Source organism: Leptodactylus fuscus, chromosome 1 (assembly GCF_031893055.1).
Source record: "Leptodactylus fuscus isolate aLepFus1 chromosome 1, aLepFus1.hap2, whole genome shotgun sequence".
Lineage (NCBI taxonomy): Eukaryota > Metazoa > Chordata > Amphibia > Anura > Leptodactylidae > Leptodactylus > Leptodactylus fuscus.
This window is the reverse complement of record NC_134265.1, coordinates 37,418,780-37,442,838: the sequence shown is the minus strand read 5'-3', so window position 1 is coordinate 37,442,838 and position 24,059 is coordinate 37,418,780. Positions and strand designations below refer to the sequence as shown.

The following is a 24,059-nucleotide window of genomic DNA, read 5'->3' as shown; positions in this document are numbered from 1 at the left end:
CAGCTTAGAATGCGTATGAATTCACATCGCCATACAATTAGAGAACGAAGAATGGACCTTCCCGTGTCAAAACATTTCTGCAATGAGGATCATAATATCACCGATCACATGAAAATTTTGGTTTTAAGAGGGAATTTTAAATCAAGGAAAGAGCGACGGATTTATGAGTATAAACTTATGACCCTGCTTCAAACACTGGAGAAGCGGTTAAATCTGTCACATGGGTTTATGGCATCTTACAGAAATCACTGACCTGAGACCCTGAGAACTGATAAGAACCTGGAATTGTTTACATTGTTTGTACCAATAACTAATAACTCTCTACCCCCCTTCCTCCTAGAATTCTATCCCTATGTGTCCTTTTGTATATAAATATACATCCTTCAGAAATGGTTTTTAAATTTACTTGAGAAAGGAGCCGAGAGTTCCGAAACGTTGTAATCTGTCATCATTATTAGTTAGCCATTAAAAGGTATCAACTACTGAAGACTATCAAGTTTTTTGTTTTTTTTAAAATGAAGTTGGACAAGGTGGACATTTCCCACTGACCTTGGCACTCTGGATACGTTGTGGAGCATTGCGCTCAGAACTGATGGGGCTGCTCATACTTCCAGATTGGTCCATAAGAAATATAAACTCTCCACCGGTCACCTCTTCCTGAGGAGTCAGAAAATTGGGAAACAAACTCAACATGACAACGGGGTCAGACATAAAGGAGCCTGAAAATTAATAAAAAGAAATATATGAGATTAACCCCTTAAGGACACAGGGTAGTTTGGGCCTTAAGGCTCAGACCCTGTTTTTCAATCAAATATGACATCTTTTACTTTATGTGAGGATAGCTTCATATTGCATTTACCTATCCAGGTGATTCCAAGACTGTTTTTTTGTGACACCTTCTACTTTATGTTGGTGGTAAATTTTGGTCATTATACTTTGTGTTTGTTTGTTAAAAAAAAGGACAATGTACTGAAAATGTCATAAAATTATCAATTTTGAAAGATTCCGATATTCTTGTAAAAAAACAGTCAGATCACACAAAATTTCTTCCTAATTAACATTTCCCATATGTCTACTTTATATTGGCATTGTTTCTTCAATGTCCTTTTACTTTTCTAGGAAGTTAGAAGGCTTAGAACTTTAGTAGCAAATTGTCAGAATTTCAAGAAAATTTAAAGATTGTGTTTTCTTGGGACCTATTTAGTTGTGAAGTGACTTTGAGGGGCCTATATAATAGAAACCCATAAATGACCCCATTTTAGAAAGTATAGCCTTCAAACTATTCAGAATAGTATATAGAAACTTTGTTAACCCTTTAGGTGTTCCACAGGAATTAATGCAAAATGGAGGTGAAATTTCCAAAAGCCACTTTTTTATGCACATTTTCCATTTCAAACTAGATTTTCCAGTAACAAAGACAGGGTTAATAGCAAAACATACCATAATATTTATTACTCTGGTTCTGAAGTTTGTAGAAATATCAAATATGTGGCCCTTCTGTGTAAGTTGACTCAAAAACAGTCCTCAGAATTGAAAAAGCACCTTTGAGGATTTTGGTGCAGCAATTTCATTAGGATAGTTTTTAGACACCATGTTGCATTTACAGAGCCCTAGTGGTACCACAACAGTGGAAACCCCCCAAAAGTGACCCTATTTTGGAAACTAGACCCCTTATATTTGTATAGGGATATAGTGACACGAGTTGGCGAGTTTTTACACGTGTTTTTTACATGTCATTGAAGTTAAAGAGGACCTTTCATCAGATCGGGCACATGCAGTGTTATATACTGCTGGAAAGCCGACAGTGCGCTGAATTCAGCGCGCTGTCGGCTTTCCCAATCTGTGCCCGGTGTAAAGCGCTATCGGTCCCGGTACCATAGCGCTTTACAGTCAGAAGGGCATTTCTGACACTTAGCCAGGGACGCCCTTCTGCCCAGCAGCCTATCGCGCTGTGCTGTGGAGCAGGGAGGAACTCCCCCCTCCCTTCCTGATAATACTCGTCTATGGACGAGCTGTGTGAGCAGAGGGAGGGGGTGTTCCTCCCCGCTCACACTGTACAGCACGATAGGCGCTGCTGGGCAGAAGGCGTCCCTGGCTAAGTGTCAGAAACGCCCTTCTGACTGTAAAGCACCACGGTCCCGGGACAGTGCGCTGTCAGTATATAGAACTGCCTGTGCTCGATCTGATGATAGGTCCTCTTTAATGGGAGTCTGATTTTTACATGTGTATTTTTTAAACTAAGGTGACTGTTTCCTGACACTAAACTACTAAAAAAACACACACACACACAAAACAAGGACAATCAGACAAGACGCAGGCAATACAACAAAGATGGGACACAGGTAAGGATGTGGACAGACGGGGGAAATTCAGGTGGTGCAATAAAGAGATGGGCAGAGGGGGAAATTCAGGTGGTTCACAGAAGTGGGCACAAACACACAGGAACAGAGTTTTGGATATATGGCAGAATATCACTGCACAGCAACCACTAGCAACCTCTCTCAACTACTGACTAAACCCAACAGAGGAGTTGAGGAAGGTTGCAAGATATAGTAGCAGTTCTGTGACATCACTGATCGCTCCTATTGGTCAGTAGTCAGTGACTAACCAATAGTGGCGATCAGGGGGCAGGACTACTACTACAGTAGCCTATCACAGCAATGGCGCCAATGCCACATCTGGATAGATGGAGAAATGCAAATAGCAGCATATCACTCACATATGCAATGGCGTTCTTCATTCACTTCACAGGGTAAACATGCAAATAGCGATTGCATATTGGCGATCGACGCCATTGCAGACATTGTTCACGTCAGCAATGGTGGCAATCACCAATATGTTCACGATCCTAATGGCAACCGTCGCCATTTGTATTCTATCAGTCAGTGACTAATGGCAGCGATCTCTAATGTGGGACCGCCACCAATTGTCTTTTTTTACAGCAATAGTACTTGCAACGACGTACTATTACTGAGCTGAGCGTTTAGGGGTTAAAAGGGATAGGAACAATACACTAGATAGGATGTATAGAGGACTAATAATTTGTAGGTAATGAAAGATATTCTATACAAAAGTTGCTTCTCTACTACTGAGCAAAAATCTACAAGAATTCTCTGCTGGTACAGTGTCTGCTTGCTGTGGTGTATTACAGTCTAGAAAGCACCAACACCATACAATAATCTCTGAGAAATAGAGTACTTACTGTCTCCATTATAGGGGCTAAGATAAAGGGCTTATTCAGGACTTGAAGGCAATTGATCCTGAGGACAGCTCTTCAGTATCAATTTCATTCAGGCCCTGGATAAACCCTTAAAGCTGTTCATCAAAATCGCGAATGCAATCATGAAGCTCCATAACTTCTATTATGGAGCCTCATGATTTCTATATACATCCCTGCTCGATATGTACATAGACATTGGTCACGATGGCCAGCTTTTAAAAACATGATTTTGTGATACTCTGTCATGCGATAACTATCCCACATGTGTCTATATGTGGCCACCCAGTGGCTGACTTATGTATTGCAGTTTGTAAAAACAGTATGGTGCGATATCATATTTAATTCCTTTCATGAGAAATTGTTTTTCCAAATGAATTCACCTGGTTCAGCCAGTTCCGAATTAACCCCGACCTCCACGGCCACGAATGGTTTGTAGACTTCTATGTAGTAAGCAAGTAACTCCACATCTCGATCAAACTTGTGTCCCTCAGCCAAGGACAGCTAAAAATGGATAAAACTAAAATTAGATCCCAGAATATGCAGAGTTTGGGTAGGTTTGCAAGGCAGGGGGTCTGCCATGATGTGTATGGAACTACTCTCTTTTACCTATTGACTGGATGAGTTGCTCTAACCAGGGTCTGCACTCGAAAGATAGTTCTGCTGGGAGCAAGCACAGGACACTTGACTTCCCCATATCTGTCCTAACTTCCTGAATTTCCTATTAGTATGTCTTTAAGAGTGTGGAAGGAAATCGTAGTACCCAGAGGAAACCCATTCAAACCAGGGGAGAACTTAAAAACTCCTGGCAGATGTCCTCGGCTGGATTCGAACCCAGGACCACTGAGCCACCATGGTATAAATCTGTATTTATTAAGGAATTGCTATATGGAAGGAAGTAAGGGAAGAAATGCATATGTGGGAAGGAAACATTTTGCTGCAAACCCCTCACCTTGGCGGCGGTCTTGCCTTCATTGTACTCCACAGGGCTGATATCACAGTTGGATTCTATCTTAGCAATGCCATAGGCAGACTGGAAGTGAGCGCTCAGACTCAGGGTATACGGGATCAGTTCTAGAGGCAGCTTCGGGCGGGTGGCAGTGACGCTCACATTATGGCCTGTACAAAGGACAAAAAACATTCACAGACAAGCAGTGCTACGAGTCTATCTGAAATCGTGAATGAAAAAGTCCTGGAAGCCTGACTTTAGGGAGACATTAGGGGGATACCCCGGATACCCAACAGATCCCAATACAGTCCCACGGGATCTGTTATTGTTTGTCATTAGATGGATCCGTTTAATCCATTTTTCTAATCTTACAATGGACCAGAATAGCAGATTAAACAACCCTGAAATAAGAGAACCCTAAAGGAAAGGGTGTAGATTGAAAAGAGGTCTATGGAATCGGAGACAGGACTTGGGTGGAGTTGGAAATATGTTGCTGAATCCTTCAAATACTTCAAAATATAAGGTTGAATTATTTTTAATTATATTATATACAAAAAATAAAAAGTTTGTTTTATAAAAAGTTTGTGTGTTTGTGAGTTTGGATGTTTGTTCCTCAATCACGCTAAAACGCCTGCACGGATTAGCCTCACAATCAGCACACACAAACAGTGGAACTGGGAAGGAAACATAGGCTACTTTTTATGCGGCTAAATACCCGTACCTCGCTACCGGAGCCGCCGAACTCATGTTCGCACTGGGCTAAAGGACCCAATATGACGTCATCTCAGGCCCATCAGACGTTCGCCCATAGGATCGCGTGAGTGTGTGGGCGGCACTATATAGTAGTGTGCGGGCTCAAGAACATGGCATCGCGTTGCTCCGGGCTGCCACCGCCATGCAGCCTTGGTGTGTGACTCTGCGGCGTCTGTCGGCTTTGTGCTCACGGCGTGCCTCCTCACTATTTAGCCTCTGCTGGCGGGGAGTGACAGTAGTGGCATGCCTCGGCTCCACATACTGCGTGAGTACTACGGGGGAAGCACCTCTGCAGCCGACAGCGTGGGGGGGTTTAATGGTATGTCGGGAGCCTGCTAAAGGAGCGGGGTTTATTGCCTGGAGACGGGAGGGGGGTGCCAGGAGACTGCTGGACAGTAGGGGGGGGTTGGTGCCCGGAGACTGCTGGAGATGGGAGAATGGGGGAGGGGGACTGCTGGAGAGGGGTCCGGTAGTCTGCTGAAGGGCGGGGGGGGGGGGGCGGAAGTCTGCCGGGGGGTGCGCTGGAAATGTGAGGACGCAGAAGGGAGGCTGTGGGGGCCTCCTAGAATGAGAAGGTGTGTTGTGCGCGGACAGGTGGCTGGAGGAATTGGGGGAGCCGGGCCTCGCCTGCAGATACTGCGCATATACTAGAACCAGGACGCAAACCTAGGCGGATTATTGCCAGCACCCATTCCATACGTATACGCGGGTCGGTGCCAACAAACAAACAAAGTCGCAGGCAGATGCTAGTATTGTATAATTCATTACATGTATAGTTTGTTACATATTGACTTCCATAGGAATACAATCAGTAGATTATTACAGAGTTAGGGGAGCTTTAGTGTCTCTGTCTGACCCAGGCTGCCTGCCATTTATGAAGGAGTTGGAGTCGGAGAACGAGCCAGGCTATGGAAAAATTGAGGAGTGACAGTCAAAGTCAGTGGTTTGGCCTACTGACTCCATAGCCTTGGTTGAAATATAGACAAAGCAGTAGCTGCGACCTATATATAAGGTAGAAACATACACAGGTAAAGCAGTAGCTGTGAGCTATACTTTGAGCTTACCTAAACTTTCACCAAACGTTGCATTCTCCCTGAGCTGGTGGGTGTAGACTATAGCTGCTATGTCATCTCTCATACACGTCACATGGAAAATAGAAGAAAATCTGCTCATCCAACTCATTTTCTCTCTTTTTAGCAGCAGCAGCAGCAGCAGCAAGATTTTGGACATACTGATGTGCATAAAGCACTTGGGATGAAATAGAAACTTCCTATTTAGCTGCTTCTACCTGATATCTCTGTGAATTGAATTCTGCATTGTCCAAGCCAGACGGATTCAGCAAAGATTTCAGAATGAATGTCAGTTTATGTAAAACTTTTGAAAAATTATTTAAAATGACATCACAGGTTGATAATACAACAAACTATTCAGCTGCAGAGTCCCCTGCAAATTGTAATATGTTCACTTGGGGGCAGCATCAGTAATATTTCTCTATAAATCCCTTATAATAATCGTAATCCGTACCTGCTGGCGTATACCTCGGATTGAGAATGGCTGGAAGCACAAACCGCACAGCTCCGTCTGCCTCTATTGGAACCTCCTGCACATATTTTATGGAGACCTCGGCCATCTGACTGGGGGGCAGGTTACCAACGCTGCAGGTGAATACATCAGAGGAGTCCTCATTCTCCTCCAGGAGAAATGCCTGCTGGCCCTGACGTATGGCATCATCGTAAGTTTTGTGAGCCTTAAGGAGAAATTACAGGTTAAGAATGGGTTCATGGGTTTTTCCGGTATTATGATACTGGTCACCTGTCCTCAGGATTGGTCAAATTGGTGGTGGTCCGATGTCCAAAACACTTAGGGTAAGTTCACACGGGGTTTTTTGGACCGGAACCTGAGGTGGAGGCCGCCTCAGGTTCCAGTCCAAAATACAGGTAGCCGCGGCTGCACTGCACCGGCATCCAGTCGCGCACTCTGCTCTGGATTCGGCCCAATGAATGGGCCTAGTCCCGAAGAGGGGTGTCTTCAGGCCGAATCTCGAGGCCTGAAGAATGAGCATCTCGTTTCTTTTTCCAGGAGCTGGAACAAACCGGCTCCCGGAACAAAGACCTGACCGGCTCCCATTGATTTCAATGGGAGCCGTCTTTTTGGTCAGAATTTTGAGGCCTCAAAATCCTGACCAAAAAACTCTGTGTGAACTTGCCCTTACAGATCAGATGATTGAACGGGCTACAGAATTTGGATACATGAAGTAGCCTCTTCACTGCGTACTAAGCGAAGCGCCATATATTGCATAGTGGTTGTATCTGGTATTGCAGCTCAGCCCCATTCTTTGGAATGGGACTAAACTGCAGAATGGCCATGTACCCAATGAATGTGATATCACTGGCCTGAGAAGAGGAAGCAGAGCTCAGCCAAGCTCTTAACACAGCTGATCGGTGGGGGTCCTAGGTGTTGGACTTTGGTCTATCCTAAGAATTAGGTCACCAATATCATTGTCTTGGAAAGTCGTCTTTGTAGCAATCAGAATCTCAGTCCCCTCTACTGCTCCCATATGCCCTACTGGGACACATGAGGTGGGTAGACAACTCCTTTAGTTACTGGGAAATAACAAACCTCTTTCTTCTCCTGGAGATCAGCCACAATGGTCTTCCCCTCCACAGTGGCCTCAAAACTGTAAACGGCACAGTCTTCATCCATGGGGAATACAAAGATCGCCTCCACCGCCTTTTCCTCCTCATTCTTGTACTTGAGCGTTGCAGACACATCAGCCACGAAACCTTTCACCTGGACATCAACTGAGATGCCCTGCAGAGGAACTAAAGGACCCAGTTACAATGAAGGAACCCAAGAAAAGTCCCTGGAAAGGAACAGTTGATGGTGCATCATATATACGTGAGACTATGCTTTATGATGTGGTCACTTATACTATGTAGCGATTTGGGGTCTAAGATATATAGGTGCAGCCTAGCAAATAGTGCATATAAGGATGCAACATGGGATGACCATGGATAATACCAAATGGCAAATTCAGCTCTGCTACATCTGCATATTATACAACCTATGAAACAGCTTTACAGACTGTAGGCACCATGTTGAAATATAGTCCCTCATCATTCTCACCTGGTCTCCTGGACTCCGCAATAATAAGCCCAGAATGTGGCGGTAACAACGGCATTGTATCTGGTTGACCTGGGAATAAGACACAATGTGCAACATCAATGAAGGTTATTCCTACACAAATCCTGATGAAGAGACACAAGTCATTTATTTCTTACAAAGGGTACAAGTTAGTGGTTACCGCACAATCTTGAGGAACAAAACTTGCTGGTTACACTATGGCAGATGAACAAGGCTTGCTGGTTACAGTATGGCAGATGAACAAGGCTTGCTGGTTACACTATAGCAGATGAACAAGGCTTGCTGGTTACACTATAGCAGATGAACAAGGCTTGCTGGTTACACTATGGCAGATGAACAAGGCTTGCTGGTTACACTATGGCAGATGAACAAGGCTTGCTGGTTACACTATAGCAGATGAACAAGGCTTGCTGGTTACACTATGGCAGATGAACAAGGCTTGCTGGTTACACTAGGACAGGGACAAAAGGGACACAGTTGCAGTCCTCACTGCCTGGCTAGAATACCGATAGGGTGCAGTCCTGGGGTTGCTCATAAAGGCAAAAAAATTCTCATATGTATTCCCCAAAATGGTATAAATAAGGACTACATCTTATGGCGCAATAAACGCCATAACACCACCACACCACCATACACAGAAACATAAAAAAAGTTCTGAGTGTCAGAATATGATAACTAAAATCATTTTGCACATTTTTCAAAATTTTGCATTTTTATAAAAGTATTAATACATTGTGATCACTGTATATTTGGTATCATCATAATTGTACCAAAAAAATATGAGAAACATGAATTTTTTCTGCAAGGTGAAGAAAACCTTATATTCGATATTTATACGTAGAAGGCCTCAGCACACAACCGAGTGTGCAGGCCAAAAATAATGAAGGCGGACGTCACACTTGGATGTGCAAAATCGTGTGTTTTATTAAACACCACTTGTGTGTATGGAAGAGCAAAGTAAAATGTTTTTTGGTCAAGTTTAATAAAACGCACGATTTTGCACATCCAAGTGACGTCCACCTTCATTATTCTGAACAAGGATTGGGACCCTACGTCCACACTACACGGTTGACAACTGTATCCCTCCTCAATTTTTTAAAGGAAGGCACTACATCTAAGATAATAGCCCTCCACATCTAAGATAATGACCTTTCACAGTGCCCCCACATCTAAGGCAATAGCCCCCAACAGTGCCCCCCACATCTAAGATAAGAGCCCTCCACAGTGCCCCCACATCTAAGATAAGAGCCCTCCACAGTGCCCCCACATCTAATAAAATGACACACCACAGCGCACCCCTCCTCTAAGACAACAACCCCCCAACAGTGTCCCCACATTTAAGATAATGGCCCTTCACAGTACCCCCCACATCTCATATAATAGCCCCCAACAGTGCTCCAGCTCAGTGATGAGGAGTGAGTAGTAAGCAGCATTCATTACTCACCACTCTGCTCTTTTGTGTTGTAATCTCACCCACTGTGTGCCAGGGGCACAGTACAACCAGGGCAGCCGCCGTTAACCCATGTGGTCACAACCTTCCTGTACGCTTTCAGGATACTGAATCACTGCAAAAAAACCACATGTAATATAAGCAGATACTGACTTTGCAGTATATTAGTTACATACGTTAGCTTTTCGCTGACGATTTCCCCCTTTGGATACAACACTGTTGATAGAATTATTTTTCTGCTCCATAAAATCTGCGTCATTTCCGTCCTGTGTGAACACATTCTTAATTTTTCCCTGCTTGTATAAGACTAGGGCTACCCGACGACATTGGCCGTGACTCCCATGACCAAATATCACCTTATGACTCTGCAAATCCATCACTAATGTAAGTGAATAGGGTCACATTGGGATCCTGAGGGGTGCCGTGACTGCGACTTCTAGCCACATAAAGATCAAGCACTGCTGTGGGGTTTTTGGGAATGCAGCGGCCTGGCTCCTCTATCAGTCTAGACGCTACAGCGAGGCCTCTGGTCTGTGCCAGTCGCTACATTGGCTGCCTATTCAATACAGAATAAAATATAAAGTTATCCCCCTCATCCACAAGGCTCTCCATAATGCCGCACCTCCATACATTTCCTCCCTCATCTCTGTCTACCGCCCAACCCGTGTTCTCCGTTCACTCAATGACCTAACACTTACATCCTCTATTATCAGAACCTCCCATGCTCGTATACAAGACTTCTCCCGAGCTGCACCACTTCTCTGGAATGCTCTACCCCGGACAATAAGATTAACTCCCAACTTCTACAGTTTCAAACGCAAACTAAAGACACATCTTTTCAGACAGGCTTATCACAATTTCTAATGTAAACCCTTCCGTACCATAATTAGAATCCCCAAAATGTAACCCTCCTCTGTCCCTGCTCCCACATTACCCCACATGATATGATGCCATCTCAGGATAACTTTATAGGTCCAAGCTCCATCCACATGTTAAAGGACACGACTGGTGACGGCTCATAAAGTCTTATGTTTGTGTAATGACAGTCACCTCTATTACAAAAGTGTCTGACCTCTGTATAAGCAATGCCACCCCTGCTACCTCTTGTGTCACCCCCTCTACCTCATAGATTGTAAGCTCTTGTGAACAGCGCCCTCAGTCCCATTGTGTGAAATGACTTTCTTTGTAATGTATCTTTCTGTCTGTATTTGAACCCTACAAATTGTACAGCGCTATATAAATAAAATGTATTATTTATTATTATTAGGAGTCGCACCCGCAGCACCCTCTGGGTTGTATTGTGACTTAATTCACTTACATTTGTGAAGACGACACGGGGCAACACAAGGATCTTTCCCGTCGCAGCCAAAGTCGTGAAGTAGCACTTGACTAAAGGTAATGCAAAAAAAGAATAAGAAGATCTGCAGCAGTCAACTTATTACTGTCATGGCGCTAGCGGGGGGGGGGGGCAGGGGGTAGGTTGTATTGGGAAGGGGTTCGGGGGTAGGGGAAGCTCTTCTTGCAAAAACACAATAAGACTTATTACTAAATCGAAAGTTAAGAAACCAACTATAGGAGAAGTAAAGGACGTTCACTATATGTGTATATCATATTCGTACACAGTCTGTGGGACTACAGATCCCAGCGTGTACTAGAGCATGCTGGGGATTGTAGTCCTGCACAGTCTTACCTCCAGTGTCATCCTCCTCGGGCTGTGTATTTATCTGAAGTTGTGATTACCGTACTGGCTATAATACAGGCCAACGAGGAGTGCATCAATGCAGTGAGCAGTGAATAACTGCGGATGTATTCTAATATGTAAGGTAATTACCATATGACAGGCTAGAATTCCAATGTGGAATTGCACAAGAGTATGAATTTTGGGCTCATATATTCTACTATTTATGGTACCTAGTGCACCACTGCGCGTGTATTCTATTATTTATGATAGGTTCTCTACAGGCGCACAGTAGTGCAGGGTATGGACATGGGATGCGCGTGTATTCTATTATTTAAGGTAAATCCTACAGTGTAGTGACAGGAAAGGCGGAAGTGTTGGTGAGTCACTACCGTAATCATCATAATATAAGCTACAATCCTTATACAGGAAAAGGTCTGAACATGAATTCTGTGGTGTTGTTATAACACTTGTTCTTATTCACACTGTGTGCTTGAGTCACAGTTGTAAAAAGAAAAAAAAAATGAAAGAAAAAGAAAAAAACCCCATATATATATATATATATATATATATATATATATATATATAAATTTCTTTTAATGTGCATCCATAATATTAAAACCACCTCAAGGTCTTCTGCACACCCCTAATGCTGAGGTCTGAGGTAGCGGTCCGCAGCAAAAAAAGCGTTGCTGTAAAAACTGCACTGACGATGCACTCCGTTTTTTCCTGCAGTGCTTTTCACAGTTTCCTCTGCGGATTTCTGCTTCCATTGTACCTATATATAGGGAAACCGCTGGCATTTCCGTAGGTATAATTGACATGCTGCAATTTCCAAAACTGCAACAAAACTGACATGTAAACTGGGGACAACTGGAGGGGAACCTTAAGAGGGACATTAAACTGGGAACAACTGTACCCAAGCAGCGGCCGCCTGCTGTCCGGGCCCCACTTGCATTGTGACAGCAGGCAGGAGAAACTTCTATCTCCTGCCCGCTGTCCCCAGGCCCTGTGCCGGCATCTATACTAATAGATTGAAGGACCTGGGACGTGACGTCATCAAAGGTCCTTTAATCTACTAACATAGACTCAGTGTCTTTTGTGGGCGGAGCTACCCAGATTGTACAGGTCAGTGTACAATGGGGGGAATGGGATATAGGCTGTGAGGAAGAGGGGTACATGGGTGTGCAGGCTGTGTGTGAGCAAGAATGTGGTGGAATGAGGGGTTCCCCGCTCCATATCACCCTCTTGCCCCCCTCTTGTTCATACATACCCTGCACCCCACGTCACCCTGTTGTTCACATATAGCCTGCACGCCCACATACCACTCTTGGGGGGGGGGCGCCATTCCTAGTTACGCCACTGCTTTTAATGAATATTAATAAAAGTTAAATTTTAGTGCACTTTTTTCTTTCTTTTTTCTGTTTTGTATACCCCTGCGTGCATTAACGATTTATACAATTATTTTTGTTTGTTAATCTCTGTTTTCTTCCAGCTGAAGTTCCCTCTGCATGTGACTACCTGTGACATCACGTGGCCCCTGAAGCCCATCAGCAGTCTAAGGGAAGGGACCTGGAACGTCACAGCCTGTGAGGAGTTCAAGAAGACAGCGGAGCTGCAGGACCGGACCGTGCTGGGAGGACATTGGAGCACTGGCAATAGGTGAGTATATTTAGTATGTTTTGGGGGTGGAATGGGCTCACCTCCTCGGACTAATTATAAAAAAGAAAAAAAATTATATTGCACAGCCTCTTTAAAGTGTCACACATTAGGGGGGTCATCCAGGCATAATTTGTTATGGTTTATCCTCAGGATAGGCCTGAGATACCTGATAAGTACGGGGCCAATACCCAGCCCTTGCAATGATCAGCTGTACGGAGCCACTTCTGGCACCAGTCCTGTACACAAAACGGGGCCAGAAGCAGGAAGCTCTGTCCACTGTATATCAGCTGGCACCGTCACTGCAGCTTATTGAAGTCAGTGGGAGCTGAGCTGCAGTGTAGGCGCCGGGCAACTAAACAGTGGATGGAGCTTTCCGTTTCCAGGCCTGCGTTGTGTACAGAAGAGGGCCCAGAAGTGGCTCCTTACAGCTGATGGGGCCATGTGTCATCCCCGTAAAAAAGATTAACCCTGGACAGTCTCTTTAATATGCATCGTCCAGGTTAATGTCCCCCCCACAGAATGTCAGCCTCCATCAAGTATACTCACCTGTCCCCAGCACCCCATTGTCCCCAACTGTGTCTGTTCAGTTTCATGGCAGCGCCTCATTTCTGGAAATCCTGTACCTAATTGGTCTTTGCAGTCACATAAGGTGCAGGACTCCCAGCAAGAAGGCACTGGCACAAGACTGAATGGACACTGGCAGTGGACAACAGTGTGCCGGGGACAGATGAGTATGCTTTTTTATTTATTTATTTACTTTTTATTTTACACCTTATGCCCGTTACATCGGTTGCTCCTCTGCAGATCAGCTTTTCCAGGACAGAGCATCTACAGGTGATGGCAACAATTCTAGGAGTCATGCTGTTCACTTGCCATCCGGGGTGTAGCAGTAGGTTTAAGTAGTGCATTGGTGCACATAGTATAACACGTGAGCAGCATGGCTCCCAACATGTTATTACCTTTAGTCGCCCTGTCTTGGTACCGCTGGTCTGCAGGGGTCCTGATGGTGGGCCCCTAGAAACAATTCCACTGGTGGCCCTACATATCCCAGTCCAACACTGATCCCATCTATGTATTCCAGGGACTTAAAATTTACCTTAATTCATCCTGTGGATTCTTCATGATTTGGGGGTCCTAGCCTGGTTCTGACCCTCGGGTCACGTGCCTGTGCTATGGGGGGTGGCAGACTATAGTAAAACTCGTCCCTATAACCCAAATAATTACCTGTGAGATCAGGTGAGGAGAGGGCAGAGTGACCCAGGGTGGAGAGCAGGATCTGATCATGTGACCGGGGCCGGAAGTAGGCCAGAGACCCCGGGTCCATCATGAAAAATGTACTGGATGAATTAAAGTAAACCCAGATAACCCCTTTAAGGATAAGACCACACATTACAGAAAAACGGTGTTTTCGTTTTGTTGATCCACTAAACCATTTCCTATTGACTGATCTGATCGGGTCATTTGGGCCAGAAAAACATGTTCCTATTAACTTTATTATTGTAAAAATGGATGCCATGTCTTGTGAATGGGGCCTAAGGGTCTTTCGAAACGTACAATAGTTGCAGCTAATTTTGAAAACAAATTGTGTTGATCTGGCCGTATAGTTGGGAGAAGGTATTTCGGGGCCCGAGGCAGATTAAGCACATTGTACCCTCTCCCTTTAAGAATCTGTTCAGAACTACATTACTTTTGAATGAAAGATGTAAATACATGGATACAGGCAAAATGAGAAACTATTGAATTATCTCACAGGCCCATCTTTAACATTACAGTCTTACCCTTCTCTTTTGTTCTCCTTATGGCCCAGGCCAGGCTATAGTTATAGCATATAGATCCACTATGCTGCTATTGTACATGTACATAACAGCGGTTAGTCATTGGTAAGTGGAGTACATATAGGGGGGGGGTGAAGGACGAAATAACAACCCCTCCACACCCCTGCCCAATATTATGACATACATAATTGAAGTGCACTGCATGAATGGGAACTTCCATTCATAGAAGCCATAGATCTCAGATCATGAATGGAAAAGGTACACAGACCTCAGTGGACCCAACGGATGCTAAAAGAGTCTGTATTTAGCATCTGCTGGGCAGATAGACATTGATATACTTGTTTGATAATGTAGAACAAAAAAAAAAAAAAAAAAGTTTTTTGGCCCCTTATTGATGGACAGTAATAAAAGCAGTGCTGCAATTCCCAGGAAGCGCCACTATGCAGTGGATGGAGCTACTCTACCACTCCTTTTAGTTTTATTTCCCATCCAGTAGCTTGGGGGTTAGCTTTATTAGCTGATATGTGTGGGGTGTGTGTCGGTGTTGGACCCCTACACATCACATACTGATGACCTATCCTGCAGACAGATCATCTGTAGGGTTCAGCGATCGGGAAAGATCGGATCCCAATTGGCGATCGAGCAAATTTCATGATCGCTATTGGGATCAGGATCGGCTGGAAAATGATCGAAAATCAGATTTTAAAAACAATCCTGAAGTCTCAAGATCAGCTCAACCCTACTCCATAAACATAAAGTAACTAGAGTTGAGTGATCGGAATCGGGAAAGATCGGATCTCGATCGGCGATCGAGCAAATTTCACGATCACCATCGGCTGAAAAGTGATTGAAAGTCAGATTTTAAAAACGATCCTGAAATCTCAAGATCGGCTCAACCCTAATCATCTGTAGGAAAAGTTGATTTGTGGCCTAGAAAATACTTTCAAAGGTTAAAACCTGTCCAGTTTTTTTCTTAAGCTGTATATCTGGTCATGGTTGCCAAGAGTCCTTCAATGTGGATGTTTCTTACGCCAATCTTTGTTATGTTGAATAGTTCTGAATGGCGGGAGGTGTCTAGGGATTTGGGAGACCACCTCTTTGAGAAACTAATAATGTGAGATATTAGAAGTTTTACTTGGAAAGGAAAGCATCAGTCTTACTGCAAGTTTCCCCCCATCAATCTGCATCCAATACCCCATCATGAGTGTGAAAGAATTTTAGAATTTTTTTTAAAAGGAAAAACTAAATTCTATATAGAGAACCATTTCAGACTCTTAAAATTAAACCCGAGCAGCCTCCCATATCTCTTGCTCCTCTTAGAGATGTTTCTACACCTTGGCTAAAGTCCAACTTCATGTAAATTCAGTAGATTGGACTTGATTTAGAGAAAAACCCCTGTCTCTAGAAGGTCTCACAGATGACAATGTAAAAATGAAGCGATGAGGAGGAAAGACCTGTCTGTAGAGCTCAGAGACGGGATTTTAGATGGGTACACAAACATGTGCCAAAAGCACAGTGGCCTCGATAATTCTTAAATGGAAACAACCAGAACCATTCCTCGAGCTGGTCGTCCCACCAAACTAAGTAATCTGGAGAGAAGGGTCTTGGTAAGGCAAGTGGCCAAAAGCCAATGGTCACTCTGGCTGAGCTCCATAGATCCTGTGTACAGGTTGGAAAAACTTTGGAGATAGGGCCTTAGCCTCATTTAGGCAATTACTTACATTATGATATTGCATGTAATGATATCCTATGAGAACGCAGGACTTGTATTTTTGATTATTGTGGAATTCACATTAAAACCCTCCAAAACACGTCTCTCACATTGCACAGAAGACTTAACCGGCAACATGATCCAATAAGCCAAACTTACTGTAAGAAATAAATTGACCAGAACTTGACAGAGGAATTCCTGAGCTTTATTTAAAAAAGTTCCAGTAGAAAGGAAAAGGCAAATTTTATACCCCACACAAAGAAAATGAAAGATTGTCGTCCTGGAGAAGGACAGTCGGAAGCATGAACTGTTACTGAGAGTCCACGTAACAAGACCATTCTTCGGGAGGACGGTTCGGACAGGGACATCCCCAAATACATCCAAGAAGATTGCTCCTCTGCTTTTGGTTGAAAACCAAGAACTTTGGGTTCCACAGAAGGTTTCAGCAACTCGTTTCCAGCTTTGATGATCATCCAGAGAAGAACCTGGAACATTAGGTAATAAAAATGATGTAATATTCACCTACACTATCCATATTGAGTGTAGAAAGACGCAACTGAATAGCAGGAGGTTCTGTTGCCTACATACTAGGTGTTGTGGTGTTGTTTAGTTGTATCTTTCCATACCTCATGTCATATTGAATAAGCGTCCCATATACACAGGACTGGAATCAGGGGATGGTTAAATAGGACATGTACCAGGGCTGTGTTTCCTGGGGACCTTTAAAAGGATTTTCTTGCCCAAACGCATGTTTGATACTGCTGACCTATCCATAGGTCATCCCATAGATCAGTTTCTCTGTCTGGAGGCTACAGCAGTGGACAAGAAGCATTATAGTCTATGGGGTCTGCGGGTTTCCACAGGTAACCATTTTTTAAGCGGACCCAAAGAACGGAAAACCCACGCGCAGGTGTGACCCTAGAGTAGGCAATTTGTAAAGTTCTGTAAAGTCATTCTAACATATAATAAATGTATTTTTCTTGTGTATTATAACATTTTTGCATCTTTTGGTTTACAAAATCCTTCTCATGCTTTATATGTAATGCACCTCCCTCCCCTTGAAATATTTGCCACATTCAGAAAGATTTGGATTTGAGCAGAATTTCTTTTTTAAAGGGCCTGTACATCGAATGTACATGAACATAGGATGTCCATGGATGGCAACTAAGATATCTGGAGCTCCTATGCTCTTCATATTTATGACCAAAGGTGGCCATACACATTAGTCTAATTATTAACCAAAATCATTGGTATAATTTACAATAAATCAGCCATATTGTCATCTTCTGGAAAGATTGTTTGCCCTTTGTCTTGGAGTAAGCGTGTATGACCAATGTGAACTGCTGTAACAGGCAATATGGACTACAATGTGTTAGGACTATGTTGACGGTACAATCAGTGGCGTAACTACCGCGGTAGCAGGGGGAGCGGCTGCCACAGGGCCCGGGACATTAAGGGCCCGGTAACAGCTGTTACCCTTGCGTATTTCTTTTCTTAATAGGCCATTACCGGCTGGAGTAACTCCAGCCGGTAACGGACCCTATTTACTTACCGATCCTGGCAGGGGCTGTGATTGGTAAGTAATGCCGCAGACCCCACAAGTACTATTATTAGACTCGGGGGTCTGAAAAGATATAAGTATAAGGATCAGAAAGGTAAAGGAACATAATAAACGTGCTACTTACCTTTCCACGTTTCTGGCAGGCTTCGGGCCTAGTTGTGTGACGTTCCTGATGTCACATGACCTGGGCCTGCGTCCCGGGTCATGTGACATCAGTACGTTATTAAAGATGGCCGAAACCACCAAAGATTGTAGCGGAGCCAGAGATAGGTTAGTAATGTGTCCCCCCGGGTCTCCGAATATTATACTCTGGGGTCTGAAAAGACCCCAGAGTATAATAATTGTTCATGGGTGTTCATTATGGGGCATAATACTGAGAGACATTATACTGTGTTCTGGGGCCACTATGGATATAATACTGTGTACTGGGGCCACTATGGGGCATAATACTATGTACTGGGGCCACCATGGGGCATAATACTGTGTACTGGGGCCACTATGGGTATAATATTGTGTACTGGGGCCACTATGGGGCATAATACTATGTACTGGGGACACTATGGGACATAATACTGTGTACTGGGGCCACTATGGGGCATAAAACTATGTACTGGGGCCACTGTGGGGCATAATACTTTGTATGGGGGCCATTATGGGGCATAATACTGTGTACTGGGTCCACTATGGGCATAATACTGCATACTAGGGCCACTATGGGGCATAATACTGCATACTGGGGCCACTATGGGGCATAATATTGTGTACTGGGGCTACTATGGGCATAATACTGTGTGCAGGGGCCACTGTGGGGCATAATAGAGCGCACAGGAAAGTTTGCCAAGGGCCCCGCCCTTCCTAGTTACGCCACTGGGTACAATCACATGGTTTAATGGTTGCGCAACAATCAACCTACTTGTGTCCAATGTGTATGGACACTGAATATGCCAAAGCCACTCAGTATACAGTTATTACCTTATTATTGACTTTCCGTCACCTCCGGTGTCTCACTGGGTGGAGCATCACTGGCGGGCTCTAGGACAATAAAGATGCTCATCATTCTGAACTTGACAAACAAACAAACAAAAAAAAAAAAAAAAAAATAACATCCCCTGCAATATTAGGACCCCTACCTGCAGCTGGCGCCGCCTCTTCTGGCTCCTTGGAGGGTTCCACCTTATCATCTGGGTATAATAAATAAAGAAAAAGAAAGTTTCATCATATTATGGTAGAGTCCTCAAAAGACAATCCATCCACTACCCATGTGTCACCAATGTAGATACAGTACATTGCCATGATCTACTCCATGCCGAAGCATCACCTATGGATCCAGCTATATATAGACAATGGCTTGCCAGACTTTCTATCACAGGCCCTCATGTCAGATATACCTGATGACTGTACTTCATTATCTGCTGATGGAGTCTCACTTTCTGAGACTGGAGCTTCAGTTTCCGCTGAAGGAGTTGGGTTCTCAGTTGGTGTAGCCTCTGTGGCTTCTGAAGGAGCCTCTTGCACTTCAATTGGAGTTTTAATGGCCAGTTGTGGAGCTGCACACAACACAAGTGGAGGAGCACTCTCTGTGGAAGATGCTTCAGCTGATGCGGGTGGAGCCTCGCTCTCTGTGGGTGGAGCCTCACTCTCTGTGGGTGGAGCCTCGCTCTGCGTAGGTGGAGCCTCACCTTCTGCTGGTGGAGCCTCACTCTCTGCTGGAGGAGCCTTACTTTCTGTAGGTGGAGCCTCACCCTCTGTGAGTGGAGCCTCAGTGGATTCTTCAGATGGAGCTTCAGTGCTTGCTGGAGCTGGAGCCTCTTGCTCTGTGTTGGCAGCCTCAGTGGCTTCTGCTGGAGCTTCGTTCTCTGTGGGTGGGGCAGTCTTCTCTTCAGTTACAGGCTGGTTATCTGCAGATGCTGTTACAGTGACTTCTGGTGGAGTCTTATTTTCTGTATTGGCAGCGTCAGCGGCCACAGATGGAGCCGCACTTTCTGTGGTTGAAGCCTCAGCTGAGGGAGACTCATTTTCGGTAGTTTTACTGTCCTCTGCAGGGGCATCAGTGCCCTGTGGTAGAGTCTCCTGCTCAGTAGACATGGCTAAAAACAAGAATACAGAAATGTTATCTCATAGACAATACAGTACTGTGCAAAAGTTTTAGGCTCAGATTTTTTTTTTATTTTTTTTTTAGATAAAAATCCAGGAATGTAAGAATACTTTCATAAATAGAAGGGCTAATAGTTTAGATTTGTCAATTAATAAAATAAAGTAAATGAAGAAAAGAAAAATGACCTTTGCCCTTTGGAAGAAAAGTGATGATCTGGCCCCCCACAGAGCCCTGATCTTATTATCATCCAGTCTGTCTGGGATGACATGAAGAGACAGAAGGATTGGAGCAAGCCTACATCCACAGAAGATCTGTGCTTAGTTCTCTATGGTGGGAACAACCTCCTTGCCGAGTCCCTTCAAAAACAAGTCTACAAGTGTATCCAGAAGAATTGATGGAGGGCAAAGGTCACACCAACAATTTATGTAATTTAGATTTCTCTTTTCTTCATTCACTTCATGTTAATAATTAACAAAAAGAAACTATTAACTCTTGTATAACTGAAAGCATCCTTAATGTCGAGCATTTTTTTTCATATTTGCCCAAAACCTTTGCACGGAATACAAAAAAATTACAGAAATGACATTAGACTTCAGGCGGTTTCTTAAAGACTTCCTCAGAAATCTCCAGCTGACAGAGGAGTCTTGAAACACACATAACTTTATATGCTACTGTCATTAGTCAGAGCTCAGACCCTCGAGCAGTAAGAATGTACACGCTACAATATCAAGTGCAAATCCAGATCATTGCCGCAGGGTGAAGATCAGCTGCTGGGGTCAAGTTCAGACATTTTATCTGAGTATGAAGCCGTAGATTCCAAGTATGAATTAAAGAAGGAGATTTGCACAGGTCAACTCACAACCCCGTGATTCTCAGCACTCCTTGCAACCTCTCCATTCCTGATCAGTCACATGTTTTTTTGGAGATTTGACCCTCTTGACTCAACTGAGTACAGCCACAAAAATAGTATGAAAAAACACAATGGAACGCCATCAGTTTACAATGGAATATATTCTAAATCTCATTCTTTAAAAGGGTCAGATCAGAATATACCATAAAGGTCTGATAGATTTGGGGGCCCATCTCTGGAATATCAGGCAATGCATAAATCCTATCCTATCCTACTAATCCTATCCTATCCTATCCTCCTATCCTATCCTACTAATATTATCCCACTTCCTATCCTATCCTACTAATCCTATCCTACTAATATATAGATAGATTGTAACCTTGATTAACACATAGGCTACTTTTATCCTGGTAAATGACATGGCTTCACGACTGTTATGAATTTATGTTCACATACTATATTAAACTACTCTTGCAGCAGCTTCTCAGCTTCTGATAAAGCCAGGTCTGTTATCTCTCTATGTAAACATGCAGATAACACTGAGTCCATTCTGTACAAGCATCTGCATATTATCTTATCTGCATAAGTGTTCTATGTCCTCTAAGCAGCGTGCTGAGACACTGAGATGAAAACCCCTTTAATCCAAATTGTCAGTTTCCCAATTTTAAACATGCTGGGAAAAAGAAAGTCAAATTTGTTGCAAAAGTAAAAAAAAGAAACAAAAACCAGAGGTATGAAGGTAGCCAGAAGTCAAAAGAGTTCTCCTCAAACGGATCTGAGGAGGATTGAGCAAGCTAGGTATCAAGCGGCTGTTACAGCAGCCGAAATGCTGGATCATCAACGCCAACAACATGCTCATTGTATGGCTTCCCAGCGAGATGCCGGAACAATCACAAGCATGGCGCAAGGAACAAATTCAGCAGCAAGACAGCTTGAGAGCTGCCGAAATACTGGAGCAGGCGTACCATCGACGGCAGCAATCTGCTGAATATAGGGGGATCATCAACGCCAACAACATGCAGACAAAGTCACAGGCAGATGCTAGGGTCTCATATTTGGGGCCCCATCTCTGGACTATCAGGCTATGTATACCTGATAGATTTAGGGTCCCAGCTTTGGAACGTCTGATAGATTTGGTGTCATAGCTCTAAGAGATCAGAATATGCCAAAAATGTCTGATTGGTTCTGGGTCCCACCTTATGAGTATCAAGCTGTGCATAAATATGTGATAGATTAGAGGGTCCATTTCTGCAATATAAGGCTATGCATAAATGTCTAATACAGGGGTAGGGAACATACAGCTCTCCAGCTGTTGCAAAACTACAACTCCCAGCATGAATACTTACTCTGCTGTTCTTGGAACTCACATGTAAGTGAGAGGAGCATGTTGGGAGTTGTAGTTTCACAGCAGCTAGAGAGCCGAAGGTTCCCTACCCCTGGTCTAATAGATTACGGGTCCCATCTCTGGAATATTAGGCTATATCTATAAACGTCTGATAGATTTGGGGTCCCGTCTCTGGAATATCAGGCTATTCATAAATATCTGATATATTTGGGGTCCTATATCAGGATATACATAAATGTCTTATAGATTTCAGTTCCCATCTCTGAAATATCAAGGTATACAATAAAAGATGTGCCCATTTCCGGAATAGGACACATCTTTTTCCTGGAACTTCCATAGAAGTGAATGGAGAGAGCCGAGGCCACCTCTTTGGTCATGGCAACCGTAGCACCAGTTGGGGGCCCTTGTTTTGTATACAGTTGGATAGGTCATTAATGTCTGCTGAGTACAAAAACCACATTGGCATCAATAATAGAAAAAACACCCCTACTATTGTTTTTGAAAATTTCACACACAAGCCCAAATCACAAAATTGGTGATTGAAGGCTGGTGTATGCGGACTGTTGGAAAACAGTATATTGGGCCCCCTTGTAACCCATCCTGGCCTCTGGTCCATACATGTAAAATTACATAGCAATTTCTTCTGAGCTAAATGATGATTATTTTGGCTGGGTTCACATCTGTGTTGGAGTTTTCCAAGGATGGATCCCTTACATGAAGAACCCCAATGGGGCATGATGGATCCCACTGACTGCAACAATTTTACTGGACAAAAAGTAAACAATGAAGATGAATTTTTAGCAAACTCTTTGGACTAGTGGTGGCATTGTAATTGAGGCAGAAGTAAGTTGAAGTAAGTTGATGGCCAAACAACTATTATCTGGTCAATATTCATTACGTCAATGTAGCCATATGGCAAAAACATTGATACTGGAGAAGGTTGAGCAATAATTTTGGAACCTTGTCTTACCAAAAGAACATTTAGATAACAACTTTACAAACGTCCGACTATCTGCCTTTGGTCAGCTAAAAAATGTTTCTTGGACCCCTTTCTTTAGTCATATCTTAGAGATGGAGAAAGTTATAAGATAGCTGCACCCTATGAAGATCCCAATGCAGGTTCAGTCCTTAGAACTTACCTTGTGTTGCTCAGGATCTGCTCTGTGGAGAGAGGATGGACGTCCACACAGTCTATAAGGTCGTAGGCTTAAAGGGGGTGTGTACAACGTGGCTGGTCACAGAGCTGGGTGTGTTCAGCCGCTTCTATGATTATACCGCCTCGGGCATCAAATGGTTAAAAGAGACCCTCTCCTACATCTAAGAATCTGAGCTTTAAAACAGGTATTGAAGTGAGTGACAGAAGGAATGTACGGCTGATACTACGGACGATAGAGGCTCAGAGCGGTGTACGGCTCTAACATCACAGTCATGAGCTGATGTATCTAAGCCTGTCATGTGTGCTACTGTCTATTGTGTTGGAATAAAGAATCTCTATATGGCAACGTACACTCACTGGCCACTTTATTAGGTACACCATGCTAGTAACGGGTTGGACCCCCCTTTTGCCTTCAGAACTTCCTCAATTCTTCGTGGCATACATTCAACAAGGTGCTGGAAGCATTCCTCAGAGATTTTGGTCCATATTGACATGATGGCATCACACAGTTGCCGCAGATTTGTCGTCTGCACATCCATGATGCGAATCTCCCGTTCCACCACATCCCAAAGATGCTCTATTGGATTGAGATCTGGTGACTGTGGAGGCCATTGGAGTACAGTGAACTCATTGTCATGTTCAAGAAACCAGTCTGAGATGATTCCAGCTTTATGACATGGCGCATTATCCTGCTGAAAGTAGCCATCAGATGT

The 24,059-nt window shown here is 43.8% G+C and overlaps 2 protein-coding genes across 7 annotated transcripts in view; both read right to left on the bottom strand.

The window, feature by feature from the left end:
* The window catches only part of LOC142198792 (von Willebrand factor A domain-containing protein 5A-like), a 40,134-nt gene extending 28,800 nt beyond the window's left edge, over nt 1-11,334 (bottom strand). For 5 of the 6 annotated variants that reach the window (XM_075269726.1, XM_075269728.1, XM_075269729.1 and 2 more), the window contains exons 1-8: nt 11,204-11,334; nt 9,508-9,628; nt 8,046-8,114; nt 7,539-7,741; nt 6,444-6,666; nt 4,170-4,336; nt 3,601-3,721; nt 550-719 (exon numbers count right to left, since the gene is read on the bottom strand). In XM_075269726.1, the coding sequence (XP_075125827.1) occupies nt 550-719; nt 3,601-3,721; nt 4,170-4,336; nt 6,444-6,666; nt 7,539-7,741; nt 8,046-8,100 (939 nt within the window). In that variant the 5' untranslated portion in view covers nt 8,101-8,114; nt 9,508-9,628; nt 11,204-11,334. Of the gene's footprint in view, nt 1-549; nt 720-3,600; nt 3,722-4,169; nt 4,337-6,443; nt 6,667-7,538; nt 7,742-8,045; nt 8,115-9,507; nt 9,629-10,831; nt 10,863-11,203 lie in introns of those variants that run through there. The other variant, XM_075269727.1, reaches the window with a different exon arrangement.
* Nucleotides 11,335-16,534: 5,200 nt separating this feature from the next.
* LOC142192127 (uncharacterized) lies at nt 16,535-23,351 on the bottom strand. The gene is made up of 5 exons (XM_075262395.1): nt 23,330-23,351; nt 19,289-19,987; nt 19,031-19,081; nt 18,873-18,932; nt 16,535-16,824 (listed from the first exon to the last, which is right to left on the bottom strand). Exons 2-4 carry the CDS (start codon nt 19,983-19,985, stop codon nt 18,877-18,879), a joined length of 804 nt encoding a protein of 267 aa, XP_075118496.1. The 5' UTR covers nt 19,986-19,987; nt 23,330-23,351; the 3' UTR covers nt 16,535-16,824; nt 18,873-18,876.
* Between the last annotated feature and the right edge of the window lie 708 nt (nt 23,352-24,059).

Bases quoted from the DNA above. Each gene is read 5' to 3' on its own strand.
- LOC142192127 (XM_075262395.1), bottom strand. From the start codon at position 19,985: ATGTCTACTGAGCAGGAGACTCTACCACAGGGCACTGATGCCCCTGCA. The intron at 19,082-19,288 runs GTATATCTGACA...TATTATACCCAG, and splicing joins TAATGAAGTACAGTCATCAG to ATGATAAGGTGGAACCCTCC. The intron at 18,933-19,030 runs GTAGGGGTCCTA...TTATTGTCCTAG, and splicing joins AGAGGCGGCGCCAGCTGCAG to AGCCCGCCAGTGATGCTCCA.